Source organism: Rhodnius prolixus, unplaced genomic scaffold (assembly GCF_049639745.1).
Source record: "Rhodnius prolixus isolate KJV_2025 unplaced genomic scaffold, Rpr scaffold_1, whole genome shotgun sequence".
Classification (NCBI taxonomy): Eukaryota; Metazoa; Arthropoda; class Insecta; order Hemiptera; family Reduviidae; genus Rhodnius; species Rhodnius prolixus.
Genome location: NW_027411581.1, coordinates 60242847 through 60266202, shown reverse-complemented (window position 1 = coordinate 60266202; position 23356 = coordinate 60242847). Strand labels below are relative to the sequence as shown.

Below are 23356 nucleotides of genomic sequence, written 5' to 3'. Positions count from 1 at the left end.
TGCAATCATACTGGCTGTAGATTTTGTTTTTCCGCATGAAATACGCATTTTGATTTTGCAAATTGGACTGTTAATTTTGGTTGCACGATTCAGTTAGAAAAACACAGAAAGATGAAATTCGATATTTGGTGTAGGAGCATTCAAATATTAAGCTTTTGGAAAAATCAAGCGACTGAAAGTTCCACTTTATTGCACACATAGAGTGTCACTGTTTATAAGTAACCATAATTCCAAATTTTGAATAGCTAAGTTGACCAGAAATGTCGATTACTGAACGTTATGGTTTTTTCGAAAAGGCTACTAAAAGGCTACAATGCTCTTCTTTTGACGTTTTTTTACACACTACACCTGCAAGACTATTATTTAATTATAATCATTTGTTTTTTATTTAAGAAAGTATAAGTTTAGCAAATTCTGAAAAAAAAGTAATTGCTTATTTTGTAAAGCACGGCTTAACGTCCAGCTACAAATTAATTTTCGTGGACGAGGGCGGAAACACATACTATAATATTAGTAATTTTTCTAATAAAAAAAAAAAAAAAAATAGCTCATCACACCTGAGATTAGAATAGGGTATATCCCATTTACAGATCCTCCCTATAACCACTTTAGCAACATCCGTCCTATTAAGTTCTTTTATAGTTTGTATTATTATTAATTTTGTATGTACTGTCAGATTCCACTGCATAGGCTTTACAATGATGTTTTCTAAGACATTTTTGTTGTTGTTGTTGCCCTAGATCGGTATATTGACTTAAATACTGATCTAAGCATTTTTTCGTTTTGACAAATAAATATTAGGTACAAGAGGCATTAGAAGTGGTAATCTCCCATTCATAAATGATACCATCTTAATGCAAAAGTTGCAATATTTTCTTTAAATTGGAATTATTCTATCGACTCATGTCCTTCATATAGTGCGCAGCGACAATTCTCTCATTACTAATTTTGTTTCGCAATAAATAAAAGCCTTTATTCAGATTTACCAGTTCAGATTCAGTTATCTGGCGTTTCCTGAAAATGTAAGAAAATAAAAGTAATAAATTACGAAAGTGTATAAATTTGGATTTTATGTATTTGCTTTACCTTATTTTGGAAATAGTTCTTAATCAAGTTTGTAGTTCAATGAATAGTTCATAAATAATTGAACTTTTCTTGAACATATTCTATGTTCTTTCTTATGACATCTTTCTAAATTCTTTACCTGCAATCTGAATTCAATGATTTTGCAATTAAATATTTACTTTACAACTACTTAACCACTACTTTGTTCGGATAATTATAAAGATTGAGTGTATTACCTACGATGTCAAATACTATGTAATATTGTTCTATTATGCATTAAATATTTCATGATCTTTGAAAAATTTTCAACTCAGATCCCAAATATTTTAATGTCCCCCTGAACATGGTAGTTATAAAAATTTCTGGAAAATTAATTTTAGATTTATGATTCAAAATAATGGAAGACTACTATGAAATAAAATTTTACTTCTTCTAGAAATTTAAACAATTCTAATGTTGACATTGTGAAAAATGTCTTCAAAAGAGAAAAGGTAAAAAACTATTTGCTATGGAAACTATTTTCTATCTAATAAATTATGGTTTAAAGAATTTGCGCACATTATGAAGATGAATTACAAATATGTGGAACCAACAGGAATTGAATTACTTACTTTCTAACAAATATATTGCAATTGCATTAAATCGACAAAAATAATAATAATACAGAAGAGTTACATGAAACATATTGAAGCTTCTTTAAAAATTCGCAAGTTATTATTTTTATGAAGAATTGTAAGAAAAACTTCAGGCTAAAAAAAAAATAGATATCAAAAAAATCTTACGACTTTCAAAGGAATTTATTTTGGTATTGTTTGAATAATTATTATCAACAGGGAATGTTTAATACAAAGAAAACAAAAGAAAAAATAGAAAAATATAGTTTTATTGCTGAAAAATATAATGATATTCTAATATATACATGGAAGATAAATATTAAGACACTTATTTCTTCTTTTTTTTTTACATTTTTAATAAAGTACTTTGGTATTTCGGTAACAACGATATAGTAGTAGAAAGAACAGTCAAGTTTCGAAAGAAATATGAAAAAGAGTTATAAATCGTCAGGTTTAGGATAATTCTGCTTTCTAAATCGTCAGGATTAGGAAATTGTTGGTTTCTAAAAAGAAGTATGGAATGGTTTTTCGTCAAGGGCAAATAAAATATTTTTAAAAAAAATTTTGATGCTCTGCTTTTTACATCCATGACCTTCAACAGAAACTTCTTTAGGGTTAAATAAACCTGTCACAAATTCAACTTTTCATTCTAAGGTAGTTTCTAAAGAAGGGCATCTTTGGTTCTCAAAATGTAGAACAACAGAAAATATGAAATATGAAAAAAAAAAAAAAAATTCATAAAACTTTTTCTTACATCAACTTTTAAATATAAATAAATTCGTTCTTCAACTATTGTTTCTCTCCTAGACATGCTAATTGTTCTAATTACCCTAAGGTTGGAGATTAGTTCTGACGTTAAATCGGAATGTTTTCTTGAAATGCACGATGATTCCAAATGATCCTAAAAGAATTCATACCATTCTTCAAGGAAAATCAATTCCTACCTGCAATTTTTATAATTCAACGCTTTCAGCAGAAAGTAAAACGACATTTCAAGATAATTTCTGGTGAATGTAAAGGTGGATTTATCTTCTAAAGGCACTTTATTTTCAGTTGCTTTTTCTTGCTGAACAAGAAGTCAGTCATTTTGTAGGTGAATTATGTGCAGCTAAGTAACATATACTATCGAGCAACAGTATTATTGTATTTTTGATATAAAATGTGAGTTTATTAATTCTGAATAAGTGTTATTTCAATTCAGCGATATCATTAAATAAGGCACTTTTCAAATAGCTACAGAATATAAGTAAAGATAGACGCAAAAGAACTTACTTTCGAGATCGAATTATGTTCAATAATAATATGTATGTTCTTTATTTCAAAATTCTTCAGAATTTAATAAACGTAACTTTTTCATAGAAGCTAACGATTAGCTAATTAACAATTGAGTGAATCGCGTTACTGGATGTGTGGTGAAATTAATTGTTGAAACGATTGAAGGCATTTTCTAGATGAAGACTAGAGCTTGTCTGGTTAAGAATAATAGCGCGTTTATACAAAACGTACCAATAAGGTGTTAATAAAGTTTCTATTCACAATTTTGTCAATTGCGCTGACTGTTCCCTCCAATATTAACTCTTAACGTTTGACGTATTCAATAATTACACTCTTTTATATGTTTATGGAGCCGGGATTTGTGGAAAAAAGATGTACCACACATTAAACATGTATGATTAAAACTGTTAAAACATCGCCCTTCTCTGATATGTCTTCGAAGAGACTGTTTCCAAAGGTATTCTTTACCGCAATTTCTGCATCTTGTCTCAGCAAATCCTGTGACAGATAATTATATTAGGTGAGATTGAAGATACAAACACGAAATATGGTGCAACGATAACTTTAAAAAATAAGTAGATTTAGTTAATAAATTAAATCTTTAAACAAATTTTCCAATAATGTACTTTTTCTTTTGTGTAACGATATTTAACTCCTCATAAGCTGATTCTGTTATTGAATAATCAAACTAATTTATTGGCATCAGTTAAGATCCATTCGCGTGGATGTAAGGAACTTTATATTCTTCTTGATATAATCTGCTTAATTGTAAAAAAATAAAAAATGTTCAAAATAATATATTTCACAATTTTTTTTTTGGAATGGATAAAAAATAAAACACCTTAATTTTTGGAAGATTTTTATTTATTATTGGCAATTCTTCTAGATTGACATCTTGTAGCAAGATGAATTAAAAGATGAGATGCAACTGTGGTATTGTAGACACAATTAGGACATTTATATTTTCCAGTGGGCGGTGGCATTCCTTTGATTTGAGCTGGAAAAAGCAAATATACATAAATTGTAATATTTGTATAAAGAAAATTGTTGTAAACAAAATAATTTATAAATAAAAATAAATAAATAAGTGGTCCTTCAAACGGATTTTCCCGATGAAAGTTATAAATCGAATATCTGCAAGATTACAATACTTTCTTTACTACAGCAGACTAAGAGAAACGAAAAAATTGTAAATATAATATAATCTGTATTTACAGCACAATCGCTGTTGTTAATTGGAAGTATTTTCTTACATGAAATGAGGCAATAAACAAGAAAGCCAAGGATTCCGCAAAGTAAATCTCAATTTGACTTCGTAAATAAACCCTTTTTGTATGCAAATATCCTTTATTGACTTCACTTAAAGCACTTGATACCAACAGCCATGTCAGTCTGAATTATTAGCGAACATTTTATTAAGTCGAATGGATAGGCAATCCATACTAAGTTTTATAGAATAACTTCAATTTTACCTCTTTAATTTTTCAATCGGCATTCACAAGAACATACTTTGTGAACACAAAAATAGCCAAAACTAGAAACAACTAAGCTTCTTCTCAGATGCATATGTTAATGTCCGTCCAGAGAGAAATAGCCTGTTGTAATATTTGTTACTAATTCAAATTTTTAAAATCACTTTTTACTTTCTGTATAAATTATTTTAGTCTACATAAAGTTCAACTTACAAGTTCGATTTGTCGGGGAACTGTAGTGGTAAAGTAAAAATTATCTACAATGCTGCAGTTTCTGTATTTGATAGTTAATACTAATGCCAATGCTACAAATCTTGGGTTGATCTATTTTGAAAAACAAGATGTAAAAAGCATTGGAATAAGCAGAAATGGTCACCTAATTTCAATAGAATACTGCCTTTTTTATATTTGATAATTAATTATAAGGCAATGCTAGATTGTACATTTTGGGTTGATCTTTTTTGAAAAAAAGAAGAAGTAAAAACCATTGCAAAAAGTAAAAAAAATGTCTCCTAATTTCACTGGAATGCTGCTGTTTCTGTATTTGACGGTTAATACTAAGGCCAGTGCTAGATCGTGCATCTTGGGTCGATCGATTTTGAAACACAAGAAGTCAAAACCGATCGAAAAGGTGGAAATTTTCTAATTTCTCCTGTTCAGACACAATCTGAAGTTATTTAAATGTCACCTAAGAAGTTATTTTTATAAAGTATTATTTTGTGAATCCGGCCTTCCAATTCTTGAATGAGCCTTCGATTCACTGCGGGGTACCCGAACTACTTGTCCAGATCGCGTTTGACGTTACGCAACTCTTCTTTTGAGGGTGCCCACATCTTTTTTTTTTTTAAAGAGTTTATTGTTCTATGTAGAGATACTAGAATCCTGCTTAAATGCGTACCTTCTGCACTCCCTTCCAACTCTCTAGAATATATGGCCAATTTCTTCTCAAAGCCTGTGAGGATACCGCGATATCCAAAGAATGATGTGAACATGTTGAAAATGTGTTTAAGTCCGCAGTGCTGGATATCTTTGATTCATTAACATATTGAATAACATCATGTAACCTTCCTCACTCAGGCAGCCACTATATTGCGATGCGGAAACATAATTGAAGAAATCTCTACACAAACTAATTAAACCAGCTCTGAAGTTGGATGAAAGTCCTAAACCAGCCAGAGTTGACAATAAACATGCGCACACCTAGATGGTCAAAATCAAATAAGTTATATTATATAACCTTTTCCTCTTGACAGACTCCCAGTTCTCTTCCTTATAAATTATCTCATCCTTTCTAATTTCTCTAACTAGGTAATTTCGAGTTATCACCGAATGTAACCGTTTTAATGTTCCTAGAATTGTGATATTTGATATGATCTGTTTGGTGAAAAGTAACATTTCTGTGTGTGCGCGCTTGCAAAAATATCTCAATTATAAAAAAATCAAAAATTTGTATTTCGATTAGGTCTCTCTCAAAGATGACTGTAACTAGAACATCGAGAATTGTTGCAAAAAAAAAGTCGTATGGGTATTCACATCAGATTTAGTTACTGCCACTTGGAGTAAAATTCATTAAAATGGGTTTACCAGGAGCTATTTTATTTCTTTCTAATAGCAGAACATTTACGAATCAGTTGACCTGTAGTCCTGGCTTTATTCCAAACTTGTTTTGTTCTTCCAACTTTTTTTTTTTTTAGGATATGCAGCCATAAATCTTCTCTAGGTGATCTTTTCTGGAATCTCCAACATTAAGAACTGAGATATGAGCTTTTCAAACGACTGTCCTACAAAGAAAGAATGGATTGACTAATTGGTACAAGTCAGCGTGCCTAGAGATGCGATGGAATAACAAGCTCCAAACCCCGAATTTCTGGTGAAACTTACTGTTTCAAATTAAGAACCAGTCAAAGACCAACGTTTTTTTCTTAGGAGAATCTACTAATTTTACACAGGAATTTTACCATTCATTCATCACTGCATAATGTCATATTTAAAATTCTTGTCATATCCGATACTTTTATTTATTCTTGAGACAATGTCCTATTACTGCACCATGCGTTGAATCTGTTCTCAGTGTCTGCAATTTAATCGAATTAACTTTTTCTTTATGGTTGAGCCATATGAATGTCTTATTTTGTGAACGATTTCATGCAGGTCCATATCTTATAAGGAGGAAATCAAGAGGCTTACCTGAAAAAAAGTCGCGTAATGCAACTTTTGCATCACTATTGTCGAGTAAGCCATATATACCTGCTTGTTTTCCATAGCATTGTAAACAGCACTTATCCGTCTACTATAACGGGTTGTTACTCCGTTTGATCCATTTTTCAAAAAATTCAGAATTGATTCTCAAAATTTATCATCGTCATATGTAACATTGCAATTACAGTTGTGTAGTCTTTTATGGCCACAGTCCTTCAAGCACCATTCTCTTTATAATCTGAAATTAAAACTTTAAACCTGCACATAATAAATATTTTTAAGAAAATAAACATAATACAACCATTACGCTCTTGCATATGTTCTCTGGCTCAAGTCCACCAATAAATTAATCGCACATTTACAAATATATTTTCCCTTATTGTTTTCTCAAAATCAACCCATCCTTTAAATGAGCGACTAAGGTACCAGAGTTCATTTGGCTCCCTCGACTTCGACCTAGCAAACTCAAATTTAATTTTTCCATTTCACCCTTAGATTTTATCCAAGATATGAAATTTTGTAGTAAGTCTTTTGCAATACTTATACGAACATGACCTGTTCTGTTAAGTTTACTGTAACTTATGAGAAGCTTGACACCATTTTCAAATCTGCACTTACGGTTCAATATTCTGGTAATCATTTATTGATTCCCTGTAGCTATATTGTAAATAATATTTTACTACTTACATTTTTAGAAAGCTTTATTGGGCTCTTTTTCTTACAGTTTACCGCGGATTGACAGAGTAGAAGAATCCAATATTGGTTCTTTCTGTCAAATGAGAAACTTTGATCTCACCATTCCAAGAATTCATTACAGATTTCGCCATTTGTTCCAGGTTTCATTACATTGTATACGTCTTTCCTCACCTTTCCTTGTAATCAAATAGCAAGTGCTGATTTTCATTTTTTTTTTATCCCTCACTGAAATGAAGTATTCTACTGAAACTACTAAAATTAAATTAGATTTAGAATAGTGGAAGAGTAATTCATGTTCAGGTATCTCCAGTCTGGCCTCAATGCTAGCTACAAACGTAAATTATAAATAACTCTATACTCCACGCACTTTAATATGTAATTATTACAATTACATCTCGTTCTGAAAGAACACAGTTTATGCAATATTATTTTAGGAGCAGTATGAAATCATAAAAATATTATTAATTATGCACTTATATTTTTCCAATAATAATAATTATGTGTTTTAATTATTTCATAAAAAGTTGAGGTTTATACAGCATATTAAAGGAAAAAATTGTAATTGAAATTGAAATAATGTTTCCAAAAATGGGTTCGACTTTAATTTCTCAGGAATAACTATATTTATTAACTAAGTATTTTATTTTATATAAAAATATTAGCAACATTTACTGAAAGAAATAACACACTAATAATATTTAGTTCTTGAACCAGTTTATTAAAACACAACATTCAAAGTCTTTATTTAATATTCTATTTTAGGATGGAAAAGAACACTTAAAACCTGCCATGTTTCCGTTGGCAATGTTTAATAAGAACATTGCAATAATAAGTTCGTTTTCCACATTCATTGCAAGTAAATTTTGGCTCTTTCTTACACTCGTATCTTGAGTGCCTCCATAATGTGAATCGAGATTTGTAAATACGTGAACATTTTTCACAGTTCCATATTCGTTTAATTGTTTTTGTACCAGTTGCATTGCCTGAAAAGATAAAATTTTAATATGTTGACTTTTTTAAAATAAGGTTATATAAGAATATACATTTAAAAATAATAATACTCTTTTTAAAAAAATAAATATCAACTACTTTATGTTATCAATTTCTATTCTGCACTTAAACGTCAAGTTGACTAAATTTACTGAAACTATGAATGTGCTGCTTACTTTCTATATTATTAAAAATTGCTGCACTCACCCACAAAAAATCAAGTTTAATAATTTACATTATTTTTAAAGGCAAAAAACTTACAAGAGAGAATCAGAGCATTCAGTTAAGTGATTTCTAAAATCGCACCAGATATGGTAATTTGAAAATTGTTCATTAATTTGTTTACAAGTTTTAATTATTCTCACATAAAAAACTTTCCAAGTGGATTTTGTGTGATGGTTGAGAGTATGTACTTGGTGAATGGGAGGTCTCTTATTAAGAGACCAGTGAGTAACTAATAATTTATATCATTTTTTGGTAAACAAAATTTAATAATAAAATATATTCTTCAGCTCCCCCCTTCGTCATCTGATTTGGTAACTGGACGATAAGCCATCCTGAAAAAATACACAATATGTTTTACAGTATCGATTATTAGACACTTACTTCCTCAGAGAGAGAGAGAGAGAGAGAGAGAGAGAGAGAGAGAGAGAGAGAGAGAGAGAGAGAGAGAGAGAAAATAAAAAATGACAGTACAGACTAACATTATAATTAAAATAATCCGTACGAACCGCTCCAAGATAAACAAATACTTCTTCGAAGGCCATTGAAATAGAATCATAAGTCCAGAAATCATAGAAGATGGAAAGCTAAACGCTACAGACTTAATTACCCAAGCTGCAACAACTAATTACAACGCGATAGGTTTTTCTGTTAAACGGTAACCAGATAACAACTAGTGATGTGATAACCAGTAAAGATTCTTACTCGTACTTACTTTTTAAATATGTTAAAAATTGAAAATAAATCTAAAGGTGCACAGTACCTAAAATATACGATAGTTAAGGAAAATTTAATACAAATAAAGATTAAAGAATTTGATAATAAATAAACAAAAACACAGAATATCTTTTTTTCTCCAAACTTTTGTTTTAATACTTCACCAATTTACAAAATAAGCAATAAAATAAAACAAAAAGAAAAAAGAAATACAACACTTCTTAAATACACGCTACAACTAGTACATACATAAAATTTCTTGTATTCTTTTATTTAAAATAAAAAAAAAAATCTGTAAGTTCAATGAAACAGAGTATCTAATAAATAATAATAATGATGATAAAAAATATTCTCTCAGTGACCCATATGAAGTTATGAAAAATGTACAAAATATGTATATATATATATAAATAAATAAAAATTTAATAAGTAGAAAAAAAAAACATAAAAAGCAAATTTTAATGTTAACAAAAAAATAATTATTATAAAATCCTATTAAAAAAATAAGGCACACTGACGTTTTTTTCTTAATTTTGATTATTTCGTTCTTGCAATAAATCCTTTGTACAGACTTTTAAATTATTAGTCAAGCTACAATTTCTTCAAAGAGAATTTATACTTAATATAAAAAATGTATCACACTTTTGTATAAAAAGGGACGAGTACAAAACTAGTAAAGTAATTTCCGTTTTTTATCCTTTCCATTTTTTTTTTTTTTTTAATCTATTATTATTTAGGGCGCGTCCGACAACTGAGATTCAGTGGTACTGCCAGTACTTTTTCAGTGACACTGTTCTCTCGTTAAAGGCAACACTCTTTTCACATCCGGAAATGAGCTGTATGAGGGGCTCTTGGATGAGAAAATTTATGGGGGAAAAAACTGGATTCGAACTCGAGATCTCTGAATGGAAATCTATTGCTCTTTAAAACACTAAGCTAATCCCTTCCCTCATTATTATTATCATTTTGCCAGAATTATTAAATTGAAAATACATTTGTAAATAAAAAAAAAATTTAAAACAAAATATTAATGACTGTTTAATGAAAAGAAAGAACCTAGTTTTTAATTGCAACAAAGTTATGAGGGCAGGGGAAAATGTAATAAAATGGTTGTAACAAGACTTATTGAATTTGAGCAAACGTTTGTACTGGTTCTCAAATAACTTGTTAGATAAATAAATAAATTAAAAAAAAAATATGATCGAAAAATAGCAGAGGAAAAAAATGCAAGAAGTTCGTGATGTTCCTTTTTTACAAATTGTTATTATATAAAAAAAAAATAAATATAAGAAAATAAAAAAAATAAAGCCATTTAACAAAACAAACAAAAAAAATAGCTTTAGCTAAGAAAACAAAAAAATAATACAAAAAAGAAATTAATAAATATAGGAAACAGAGAAAATAAAAAATAATGAACATATACACAAAAATTATCATCGGAGTACACAGTGCAGCATTTATGGCACACCCTTCTTCGCACTTTCGACATCTATAATCTAAAGGTCCCTGATGCAGAATAATATCATACAAAATATTTTATATATTTAAAAAAAAAAAAAAAAAATCATCAATAGGCAGTGTTTTCTTTAATATAGATATGCCTTCTACAAAATATTATATAAAAAAAGATTTTGTTTTATATTTACACGCTTAATGTTTAATATAAAAAAAATTGTATTTGATACACTTTTTTTGTAACATTTTTTTTTTTTTACTTTTACTTTTATTTTTTTTTGTATTTTTCCTTTTTTATACTTTTATAATCATCGCTAAAAATTAATCCAAACCTTTAAGGTAAGTTTCATTTTGTATTTATTATTAAAAATAAATATAGTTTTGATTATATGAAATTATATATATATATTAGATAATATATATATTATATAAAAAAAACACTCTTTTGTAAATGTCTAAAAGAACTAAAAAGAAATTCGATTGTATATAATTACAAAAAGAAAGAGAGAGAGAAAATGCTAATCAAAAAATTTAAAACAAAATTACACGTAGAACATGACAAATTTGATTGCGCTACGGTACTCTGGATACTTTATTAACCTAATTATATTTCTGGTGCGTCATATTGAATCTCAAAGACCAAAAAAAAAAAAAAATCGAAGTATTATCTACTTACTATTCTCATTTTCTTCAGTAGATAAAGAGACTTTCAGTTTTATGTTTTGGAGAGTATTTTACACCAATCATTAATAAAGTATATTGTTTGTATAGACTGCTACAAATATTTTAAATTAAAAGTAAATCACCTTATTTCATCAACAATCAACTTTAGTTTGAGTTTGGTACTGTGGAGTTAAATATTAGTTAGTTTTTTGGATGTTTTCATCTTCTTCCATTTGAACACTTTCTATTAATTTTTTGACTAATCTGCTCAATATATTTTCATGTTTTAGATTGAGGTTTTTGTTTTTTATTTTAAAGTCTTGCAAAAAAAAAATCTAATCAGGAACAACTTTATTAATATCATTTATAGCAGGTGGTAATTCTTTGTTAAAGAAAATTAAAAAAACCGTAGAAATGATCGAAATTTTGGAAGCATATTCCACTTTCTACAATATAATAGTAATCTCGATAAATAATGATCAATATTAATCCACGATAGTAAGGCCTGAGTCACAAGCGAGGTGTACATCCTATATAACCTACTTTCTGCTACTGCTGGGGGAAGAAATGTTCTCCTTGAATGATTCTTGGATGGATCGTACAAAAGTAGTTATAGATTGGAAATAACTAAAACAACGGTAGAGTTGGTGTAGCAGTATGGAGCGGAACTACTATTTTGGTTGGGATATTTTGCTTAAATGGCCCAAGACTGGGAAAACTAAAAAAGATTTCATTAACTGGCAAGCAATGAGGTGATTAAGCGGCAAAGATGTATGAAGAATATCTAAGGAGGAGAACAAACTTCTTCCCGGTAGATGGAAAAAAATAAATCATCTAGCCGGTGTACATTTCAAGAACATTTGAAATTCCAGAAATGACGCATAAGCAATACATTTCTAGGCAAATATGCTTGCCAGTGTGACTTGTCTTTCATTTTCGTGGTGGGGGGGGGGGGGGGGAATGACAAAAAGCAAGGAAGTTCTACTAAATAATATCGTATCCAAAGAATGGTGTACGATTACTTACAAAGCTGGTCCAGTAAAAGATGAAAATCGATTCAAAATTTGCCGAAGTTTTTGTAATTATTTATATCCATTTTCTAAGGTAGAATTTAATATTTAGTGAAATTTATAAAGAAATATTTTCTGCAGATGAAGATGTGTAAATTATAGTACTTAATTAATAATTTAAAACAGAAATGTCCTAATAGACATGTACACACAAGTCTGAAGCTTAAAAAAAAAAAATTTAAATTTTGTATACAAAGCAGAGAGAGGGAGAGACTGTTCTGTAAGGTACAATTATATATTTTCATTCACAATTGTTAAATTATCTGTATTGGAAATAAATTTTCTGAAAAGTCGAAAACAGATCAATTTTATATGACCAACCCCTACCAGGGCACTCTTAAACCCATCCTAATTCCCACGAATTGTAAATGAGTGTTCAAATGGGAGAACATTCTCAGATTCCTTTTAGTTTTTGATTTAAAAACAAAAATAAAATAAAATAACGACAGCTCAAAAATTTCACAACTACATGGCTAACTAATTGAATAATATACAAAAAATAATATAAAATAGAAAACAAAATGTGGCACTTGGACTATATTTAATTAATGATATAATATATATATATATAATGGTCCTTAAATATTAATGAGTAGTATAAACAATAAAAGATATAAATATATAACTAATTATGGCATAAAGGTACTAAACTTATGTTTTTTGCTTTGTTTTTTACATTTTTTTTATTTTATAATTCAAAAAGAAATTATAAATTAATTTATATAAGGCACACGGTTTATAAAATAGGCACATCATTTTTGTCTTTTTGTTTTATTCAATTTCTACACGCTAAAACAATTTTTTTTTTTTTTTTTTTTTTCATTTTTTGTTCTCTTTCTTTTAAGATTTTTTTAAAACTTTTTTTTTTTGTACTTCTTTTTGACATATGCTGCTTAATTTTTAGATTATTTTTCTTTATCTTCCTATTTTTTGACTTAATAAAAAAAACCTCATTAGAAAGAAATTATAATAAAAAAAAAAATTGAGCATTTTAATTTCATTTTTTTAAATTATTATGTTTAGTTTTTATTTTGAGAAATTTAGAGATTAATTTTCATTTGATTGACGGCTCCAATAATTGAAATTTCAATAACTTATATTTAATCATAATCATTATTGTAATTATAATTTATATTTAATAAATATTTATGAATAAATATTTATTAATATATAAGTATAAATATTTTAAAAAATGAATAAATAAAAATATGAATCTGGGGCACCAGTACGTGAAATGAAAAATGCAATTAATGAAATTTGTTAACGCTTTTCATTTAACACAACAAAACAAAATGGGAAAATGTTGGATAAATTCTTTAATTAAATTTAATAGCTTAAATAATAATAATAATAATTAAAGCTGGAATTTTTGTATATTAAAAAAAATAAAATAAAATAAAAGAAAAAGAAATATATATCAATATATAAATATAGGTAGTAATAAACTACGTAACTAAAATAAGTAGAAAATTTATGGGGGGAGGGGGGAAATAAGCATAAAAATAAAAAAGTAAAAAAAAAGTTTTGTAAACATTTGTCAAATGATTTTTACTAAATGAGTTTTTTTTTTTTTTTTAAGATTTTGTAACAGATCACAACCAAAATAAGTTGCCCAAATTTGAAATTACTATTCTAAACTTAATTTAAAGAAATTAAAAAAGAAAAGAAAAATTACGACCCACAAATTTATTATTATTACCAGGTATTATTTATTATCAATTTTGTTTTATAATTATAAAAGGCACACCGATTAAAATTTTTAATTCTATTTAAAATTTGTATTATTAGAATGTATGATTTATTATTTAAATACTAAAATACTGTTCTTTCTCTTTTGAATAATTAGTTTTTTATTTTTTCACTGGAGTTTTATTATTCTTAATTTACTTATAATTGAAAAAAACAAAAAAAAAATGTATTTAATTTAATCAGGCCTTAAATGTCCGAACAACAGTCAAGTTTTAATTATTTATTAATAATAATAATTCTAATACATGTATATTATATACTATTTGTAAAAATGTTTTTTAGAAAATACGTACATAAACTTAACTTTGGTTCAAAAAATTTGAATAATATCTGTCGTTTTTTTAAGAAGAATGCTATTACTCGTTTTTCTAGTGATGTGATATAAAATATAAATAAATATAAAAATATATATATATATATATTAAAAGAAAAAACACCGGATAGTTATTTTTTTTTTTTTTAGGTTGTAATAATTATAATAATTAAGTAATGTTGATGTAGAATAAAATTATTAAATAAAAATTAGTCAAATGACAAAAGAAAAATCTAATAAAGTATAAATCTAACCATTTCTTAAGAGATTCATTACGTTAATAATGGGCAGCAACTGGGAAATAGATGAGTTATTAAAGTAGCTTTTTTTAAGGCCTCAATTTAACAATAAAATATTTATTTATTTATTTTTTTATTAAAAAATATGATTTTATTTTTATTCAAAATATTTTTGCACAGAATATATTAACCACATCTCTTTCCTGATTAGACATCTAACTTCGAATATTTTGATTTTTTTCTATTAAAAAAAAAAAAATAAAATAAGAAAACTTTTAATGCCAAAAAAGGTCTATAAACTGTAAAAAGCTAAGTCAAACCGGGGTGTGCTTCTTTCATCTAAATCGACTCACATAAATCTATAATTTATTAATGAAAACTGGTCCCGACTAATATTATTTAAATAATAGTAATTGCAACTCAATAAAATGGCTGAGCCAAAGAACACATTCTTCTTTATGGAGACAATTACATTTACTTCCGAGATTATTTTTTGTAAATAACCGGGCTAAAATCAAAGTAACGCTTATGAACTTTATTCTTAGCAAAGATTTTTGTAAGCCAATTAATGTTTGCTTTTGATATGTCAACTGAATTTTTCGTTAGTATTATTAATGCCAAAGAATATACAAATTTTGTCGAGAAAATTGAAATTAGCTACTAAATATTAAAAAATTGTGTACTTAAAAGTGAAGTAAAGTAAATTTTCAATAAATTATGATTTTTCGCAGGCTGATTAGAGTATAATATTTATAATGGTAACTTCAAATTAACGGGGAGCAGAATTAATAATAATTAATCAATTTCACGGGGGTAGATGTGTTTAAAAAAACAAACAAAAATACTGTTGATTAATTTACACAATTGTAGATGACCGAATAATTTCTTTTGGTAGAAATAATTTATACTTTAAATTAATTTTGACCATACATTGCAGAAAGTTATTTGAAAAAAGATGAAATAAGAAAACACTTATTTCTTTTTTATTATTATTAATAAAATAAATAACAAACAAATAACGTAAAATACGTCCATTAAGAATTTGATTTTTTTTTTTTTTTTGTCAATTCAGTAATATCACGAATTTTATCAAAAGTACAAAAAATAATTTAATTTTCTTTTACTGTTTCTTTATAAAACATTTTTCCACATTTCTTTTTTTCCCTAATTCAGTCTTCTTTTTTTCTCTTTAAATTTTTGTTACGATAATTTGTGCATTCTAACCACTAGAACGAAACGATGAATTGCTCTTAATCTAACTTCCGTTTTGTTAATATTTTGAAAAAAAAAAAAAACAATTTTGATTTACAATATAGTGGGTCGTCTCGGTGAGATTTAGAGATTAAAAAATATACATATGCTTGTATTTTTAAGAAAATTTGAAAGTTATTCTGACTATATCTCCAGATTGGCACAACCTATTTTTTACTTAATTATCTTTTTAATGATTATTTTTTGGTCGCGTTTTCTCTTCAGTTTTCGATTTAAGCTTTTTTTTTCTTTTGTACTTTTGAGCACTGGGTTAGAGTGATGCTTCAGTAACCCTCCAGTTAATTATTATATAAAATAATAATAAACAAACAAACAAAATTATAAACCAAATAATAAAAAAAAAAAAATCATTGTTGGGCTACCTCTTTGCCCTCCTTTAGCGCACGTTCATTTAATTCCAACATGTCAAGTTTTTCCCGATGCATTCGTTCAATATGTCTAGCTACATGCATCTTCTGTTTAGCTCTGTAGTTGCAATACGGACATTGAAATTGTGGTTCCTTTCCACATTCCCATTTCTGATGATTCCTTAAACTGGATTTCAATTTGTAGTGGCGGCCACATTTTGTACATTCGACACCATCCGAGCTGGGATAACCTAGACCAAACAAAAATTGAAACAAAAAAGAAAAGCATTATATTTGCTAAAGCTTTTATAAAAACACAAATTAACAAACGCTATTAGTTTTTGGAAAGAGACCTTAATTTTTTGGTTTTTTATTAATCTGTTCAGTAGTTTTGTGCATGGTTCTTAAATTTTAAAAGAAGATTACAATTCAAAATACCTATAAGTGAAAGAGATAAAAACAATGAAACAAGAAAAACAAAAAGTTGAAACTATTTTAGAGCACTTATCACCAAGCTAACGTAACGCAATAACATAATTTAACAACTTTAAAGCAACCCATTTAAAAGAAGTAGAAGATAAATGGCAGGGAGAACGGAGATCTATATTTTATCATTAAAACCCTTATAGTAAAGGTGGAAGGAATAAATCCTTCTGGAATGTAAATGATACAAAGATAGGAAGAAATGGATTTATTTATTTAACAATGTACATGGAAAATGCACAACAGAAGTTAAAAATATTTACAATTTTTAAGAAACAATTTTTCCTTGTCCAGGGAGATTTCTGGCCACATTAATAATAATAATAATAAGGGAAGGGATTAGCTGAGTGGTTAGCGAATACTGGATTCCAATGCGAAGAGCACGAGTTCAAATCCAGTTGCTGGCCCTTAGATTTGCTTTTCCTAGAAGCTTCTTACAGTTCACAGTCCGGTGATGGACAGTGTTGGTGTCTTAACAAGAGAACACTTTCCGGAGGCCTGCATTGCACTGAAAGAAGCTCCAGGAGCCAGTGACCTCAGATGTTGACGCGCCTTAAATCATTAAAAAATAATAATAAAAGTGAACAATTCGTACCTAAATAATTAGGCAAATAATCGAATTTTAGTGAATTCATGGTTGGCTCTGCAACACGATGATTGTTTATTAGCGAGATGGTTTTGTTTCGGATTTTCAAATCTTCAGAAATAGTTTATCGATAAGTATAGAGAATAAAAGTCCATTTAAAATACCTGACTGAATTGCTTTAATATCATGAACAATTCCTGAAGGCGGAAGAAAATCAGAGATCAGTTAGAATGAAAGAAAACGACCTGCTAAATCGGAAAAATCATCGACAATAGCATTCTACAATTACAGGTAAACTTTATCAGGTTTTACAGTACAATGTTTTTCTAAATTAAGGAAACTTTCCACCTTTTGATAATAAATATATTGTGAACAAAATACAAAAATATTATAACTACCTGAGGAGCCGATGTTCTGGCTCTTGAGTACAGTTGGCTGCATTGAAGCCCACAGATCCCAGTTGGCCAACTGAATAGGGCTCACGTACTTTACACCTGAAATGTTTACACTTTGTTACCAAAATTATCAACTTTATAAATTGTTTCTCTATATTTAAACTATATGCCTTTTTTTTTTTTTAAACATGCTTCTACCGACCTTTTTCTCTAACTTTTTAACATTTTCCAAAATTCTTTCTTAAAAATAATTTTACGTTCATTCCATACTCAAGCACACAAGATCATCATGCAACTCACTAATTTTACTAACATATCTATTAATCTTTTACAGCTACCGTCCACTTTCATTAGATATGTATGTGATAGGAATTCAGAAGGAAAAAGTTGGAAAATCTAATTATTTTGCCTATTGATGTGATTGGACATTTAATCCTGGACATTTAAAACTTTAATTAATTCTATGTACTTTGAATGATCTTTGCTTTTTATTGGGAAGACTGAGTTTAAAACCCAAAGGTATTCACTTTCATTCTGGGGTCTTTGGAACGGGGTCGCTAGAGACAAGATTCTACTGCTTGTGCCAAACTGATCGTCACGTGTGACTGAAATTGCTAATTTCTCGTCTCTGTTCTAGAATAATAAAAATGATTATTGAATTCAGGCTGGCATAACGTCCAACGCAATTCTAGCGGACGCCGGTGGACTGCAAGATACAATACTTCTGATAGATAATATATTAAAATAAATTCTAAGCTAAGCTTATAAACCAAACTAATACAGTTGTTTTGGAGTTCAGGCTTTTGACCATTCAACTACTGTGGACACTCCTAAATGCACAGTTTTTAAGGTATACAGATATGGTATGAATATAAGTTATAGAACTTTCACATCTATTAAATTTAATTGAAATTTTACTGAGATATTCTTTTAAACGCCCAACAGGGCTCAAGTGGTAGACATACAGAATAGACTAAATGCCATTTTCGGAAGCGATATCATCAAGGATACTTGACCCGACAGCAAATTTAACAAACACTAAGATGCCGAACTCTAGTCTCGTAAGGATTCGAAAACGTCTTTTAAAGCATTTTAAGAAAAAAATTTTGACCCGAAGCTTGTTGTAATTTTTTCTCACCATCTTTTCACACTACAAATTACACCAAGGCAGGAGTTATCTTAAATTCAGAATAACTTAGTTTATTTTATTTGACTTTGACGGAGTGAAGATATGTTCTGCTTGAGGGCCTTCTTTACAAAGTAAGGTTGCTCTCATCAACAGAACTATTTAAAAAAAAAAAACTTGTAACATTCAAAACTATTTAAGTGTTCATATACAGACAGATCCTTGAAAATTCCTATGAAATCTAGAGATACCCAATAGTGACGTGGAGATCTCAAGTACATCTTTATCTTGGATTCTCTCTTCCAAGGAGTCTATCTCTTCACTCACTGAGAAGGCTAAGAGTAACAATAATTAATTTTTAATTATAATTTTTTTGCAAAACTTCTAATCTAGAATTTTGCTAAGTGTTATACTGTAGTATCTAGTAAAAATAGGTAAGTTCCTGAAGAAAACGAAATTTCACTATTTTTTAAAGCGCCACGTTCCTTCAGGAAGATAAGAGTAAAAAATGAATTTAAAAAATGATGATACAGAGCCACTTTAATGTTTTATTGTTGGCTTCTAAAGAGGTATATCCGACCAATAAGATAAAACGAATTTGAGACCAATTTCAAACAAGCACACTACTTAAAACATTACTTTCATACATTTCACTCAAAAAGGTATATTTAAAAAAACAAAAAAATCTAAAGAAAGTAAAAATGAAGAGGTATTTTGACATACCATGCAAGAAACAAGAGGAAGTCATGCAGATAGTGTACACCATAGCCACAGAGGGGCGTCAATAAAATGATACAAAAAATAAATAAATAGATAAATAAAAAAATATATAACAAAACAGGGGCATATAAAGGAAAACCGCACAAGAAGGTATAAAGAAAAAAAAAAAAAAAAAGAATTTGTATTTTTCTTTTCTTGCAAACAAAAATTAGCATTTTTTGTTTTATTATTTTTACAATGTCTTCGACGTGGGGCTTCCTCCCGTAAAATTTTCTGTTTTACCTGCAATTTTAAATTTTTTTTAATTAGGGTACACATTTTTTTTTTTAAAGTATTTTAAAATAGAAAAAGTAAAAGTACTGTTTACTCACTTGAAAGACCTCCATTAAAAACAATAATTTAGTCGAAAGAAATCTGAAACAGAAAAAACAAATACACCATCTCAAACTTTACAATAAAAACTTTTATTATAAATAATAAAAATATGATATAATGGTACTAACCTGTAGAAATTCCCAGTTGTAAAAGTAAATCTTTTCATATTAATAGAAATAAAACGAAATGTGGCGAAAATAAAAAGATTTTTGTACATAAATGACAAGATTCTATAACGCATTTTTTTTTTTTTTTTAATTATCAGCTCGTCTTTCGTTCGCCCATCTTTAGCGCATTTTCTACAAGATTATCTTAAGCCAGCGTCTGGGTTTAAACTAGCTATCCTGAAAACTGGTAAAACTTGGTTTCTAAATGGTGTCGACTACTAAGAAAGAAATCCTTAGGATTTTTTTTTACTTTGCACGGCTTAGTTTTTTCTTACTTATTCTTTCAAATCAAAACTGGTACACTTAACTTGTAAATTTCCAAAAATTTCCTTTAAAAAATACAAAAATTGGCAACAAAACACTAAGGAAGTTATTTAAGTTCACCAAAACCTAAGGAATATTGCGCGTAAAAAGAAATTGAAAATTCTTATAAAGCTTACTTTTGTAAAAATAAGGAAAAACAAACAAAACATTTTTCTAGACGTATATTTTCCTTCCAAAAGAAAAAAAAAAAAGTAATAATAATAATTGAATGTAGTTAAAAATTTAAAAGGCATACCAATTTGTAAAACAAATACAATATAAATTAGTCTTATATTAGGCAAATAGATATGAACTGAATGTAATTACTTGTTTGTTTAACATCATTTCTTCTTTTTTTTAACAATTTAATAGATTTTTTTCTTTTTATAATATATAAGGCATACGTAATAATCACAGTTAGGAAGATTATTTTTAATGGATTATATAAATCTTAACGATAAGTACAATAATTACATCTTTTATTCTATAAACTGTAAAGAGGAAGACACAAGAATACTTAAGACACAAGGAAGGCACTTGATACTTAAAAAGGACGAAAAGAGATAATAATGCTGATGGAATAGAGAAATTCTTATAACTTTTCCATACCATATAGAAATTTTTTAATTCTATCAAATATCAATGTATTAACAAAACTTGAGTTCCTTCTGATTCAACTTTCCATTACTTTGTCGGCAATAATAGGAGATTATTATTTTACCAGTAGTTGTATACTTCAGAAAAGACTCAAAAAGAAGTTAAGAAGTAAACTGAATTTCACCATCTTACACAACTCTAACTTATTAAACATTGTATATATTTTTTTGGTAACATTACTAATAAGTATACCAACAACATTGTAAAAAAACATTTAGTTAACAGTTATTTTTTAACTTGCGACAAAAAAAAAGAGTAACTAACTGAAATATAAAATTCCCTGACCAAGGAATAAAATAAATACAAAAAAAAAGCCTTTTGAAGAACTACTTCTTAACTTCAAAAAGTAATTAAAAAAAAAAAAAAATGGAAAAAAAGAATAGCAACCTATCTCCTATAAACGTACACTACATTATCCTTCAACTGGTTCCTTCAAAACAAAAATTTAGGACAAAGAAGGAAAAGGAATGTGTGCAGCAGTAAACGGGGCAGACGTGACCGGAGTGGAAGTAGTAATAGGATTAGACGTAACCGTAGCTGAAGTTACTGAAGTAGTGGAAGAAGTCTGGGTAACTGGCTGCAACTGTAGATGTTGTAAATGTTGTTGCTGTTTGGTTTCAGCAATGCGGCTATCTTTCATCAGATCTAGCATATCTTTATGCTGGCGTTGCATGTGACGTACATGGTGAGATTTACGTTTGCAACGTTGTGGGCAGAAAGGGCACTGGAACGCTGGATCTTTACCGCATTCCCATAAAGTATGTCGTTGTAGTGAATCTTTACGAACGTAAGTACGACCACATTTCTCACAAGGAAATACACCGTGAGTCCTTTTGTAAGCTTTCTTCCTCTGTTCACCTGTGACACAGAACAAAGACACAACCTTCTGAAAAATGTTGGCCATTAATTTAGTAGTTATTAATAAGAAACAAAAGAAAAAGAAAGAAAGAAAAGTCGAACGGTAATCATCACAATTAAACCAATCATAAACTTGTTCTTTTGTTAACGAGCTGGAGATAAATAAGAGCGCAGAAGGACCCAAAAACCAGGCATGCAACGAGCACCGACAGAAAATTTAAAGGAGCAATAACTGTACTTTCATTCTCTACTTAAATGTTATTATCTAGAACAAATAATGACCTAAAATAATTAAATAAGAAAATCAACAACCACTTTCACGAAATTATAAAGCTCAATTAGCAATTAGCTTGTGTATAGTAAAATAAACAACTCATGATCGGGAGTTTTTGTTAAACTATCACAAAAATGAAAATGATGTCTACAACTTCCAAGCTCATGCTTAATTCAAACATTTCTTTAAAAAAAATACTGATTCTCATGGTTACCATTCAAGTTAACTCAATCTAAAATTTAGTAATTATTTATTATTTACTTAAAACAAGAAATTGTTAACAGATAGCCATAAATACATTAATATATAAACGTGATATAATAGGATTTGGAAGTAAGGCAATTTTCAAATTAGCTTTTTAATTTTGGAAATTATTTGGGCTTTAGGGAATTTAAATCGCAACGTATACCTAGTTAAAAATGATTCAGATATATATGATAAACTAAAAACAGCCACACATTCAAAAATGATGTGGTGATTTTGTGAACCTCAGGAGTAAAATGAACGAAAAAAGATAAAATTATTTTGTCTGGCAAAAGAAAAGCATCATATTTGTGTAAAATTATTTGAACACCCAATATAAAAAAAAAAGATATTTTGATGAAAGAAAAATTTATAAAAAATGAAAATGAGGGGTTCACATAGATGATCCAAATAAGGAATGAAAAAGGTTTTATTTTATTTTAAATACTAGACTGGAATTTCCTAAATTTCTTTATTTTCCCTAAAAATTACATTTTTTTTTTTTTTGCTTTCAACAAATAACAAAATAATCATAAATGATTAAATTAAAAACAAGTAAAAAACAACTTTCTTCCGAAAATACCCCCCCGCCATCCAACAGAGCATTTTGTCTTAAAAGTAGAAGGAACTAAATCTGTGAACTAGAATGGAGAAGACGAAACAAATACGTTAGAACTGATTTGAAACAACAGCCCTTCCGTGAATCTTAAAAATAATATTTTATCACTAATCTCCTATGTTTTGAAATATTCCCTTGCTCTAAATAAAACTGCTAATTCCTACGAACTAATGAGATCAAATCAGACTCGAA

The 23356-nt window shown here is 28.3% G+C and overlaps 2 protein-coding genes across 6 annotated transcripts in view; both read right to left on the bottom strand.

The window, feature by feature from the left end:
• LOC141450233 (uncharacterized) overlaps positions 1 to 23356 on the bottom strand; it is an 84048-nt gene that overhangs the window by 2316 nt on the left and 58376 nt on the right. Inside the window, exons 4-6 of one of the 5 annotated variants that reach the window (XM_074120440.1) lie at positions 17826 to 17921; positions 16374 to 16609; positions 7523 to 8304 (exon numbers count right to left, since the gene is read on the bottom strand). The exons of 1 other annotated variant lie outside the window; for it this stretch is intronic. In XM_074120440.1, the coding sequence (XP_073976541.1) occupies positions 8080 to 8304; positions 16374 to 16609; positions 17826 to 17921 (557 nt within the window). In that variant the 3' untranslated portion in view covers positions 7523 to 8079. Of the gene's footprint in view, positions 1 to 7522; positions 8305 to 16373; positions 16610 to 17825; positions 17922 to 20680; positions 22029 to 23356 lie in introns of those variants that run through there. 3 more of the 5 variants (XM_074120453.1, XM_074120444.1, XM_074120532.1) reach the window with 3 other exon arrangements.
• The window catches only part of LOC141450276 (uncharacterized), a 152330-nt gene continuing 135403 nt past the window's right edge, over positions 6430 to 23356 (bottom strand). Inside the window, exon 6 of the mRNA XM_074120571.1 lies at positions 6430 to 6500. Coding sequence (XP_073976672.1) covers positions 6445 to 6500 — 56 coding nt within the window. The 3' untranslated portion in view covers positions 6430 to 6444. The remainder of the gene's footprint in view (positions 6501 to 23356) is intronic.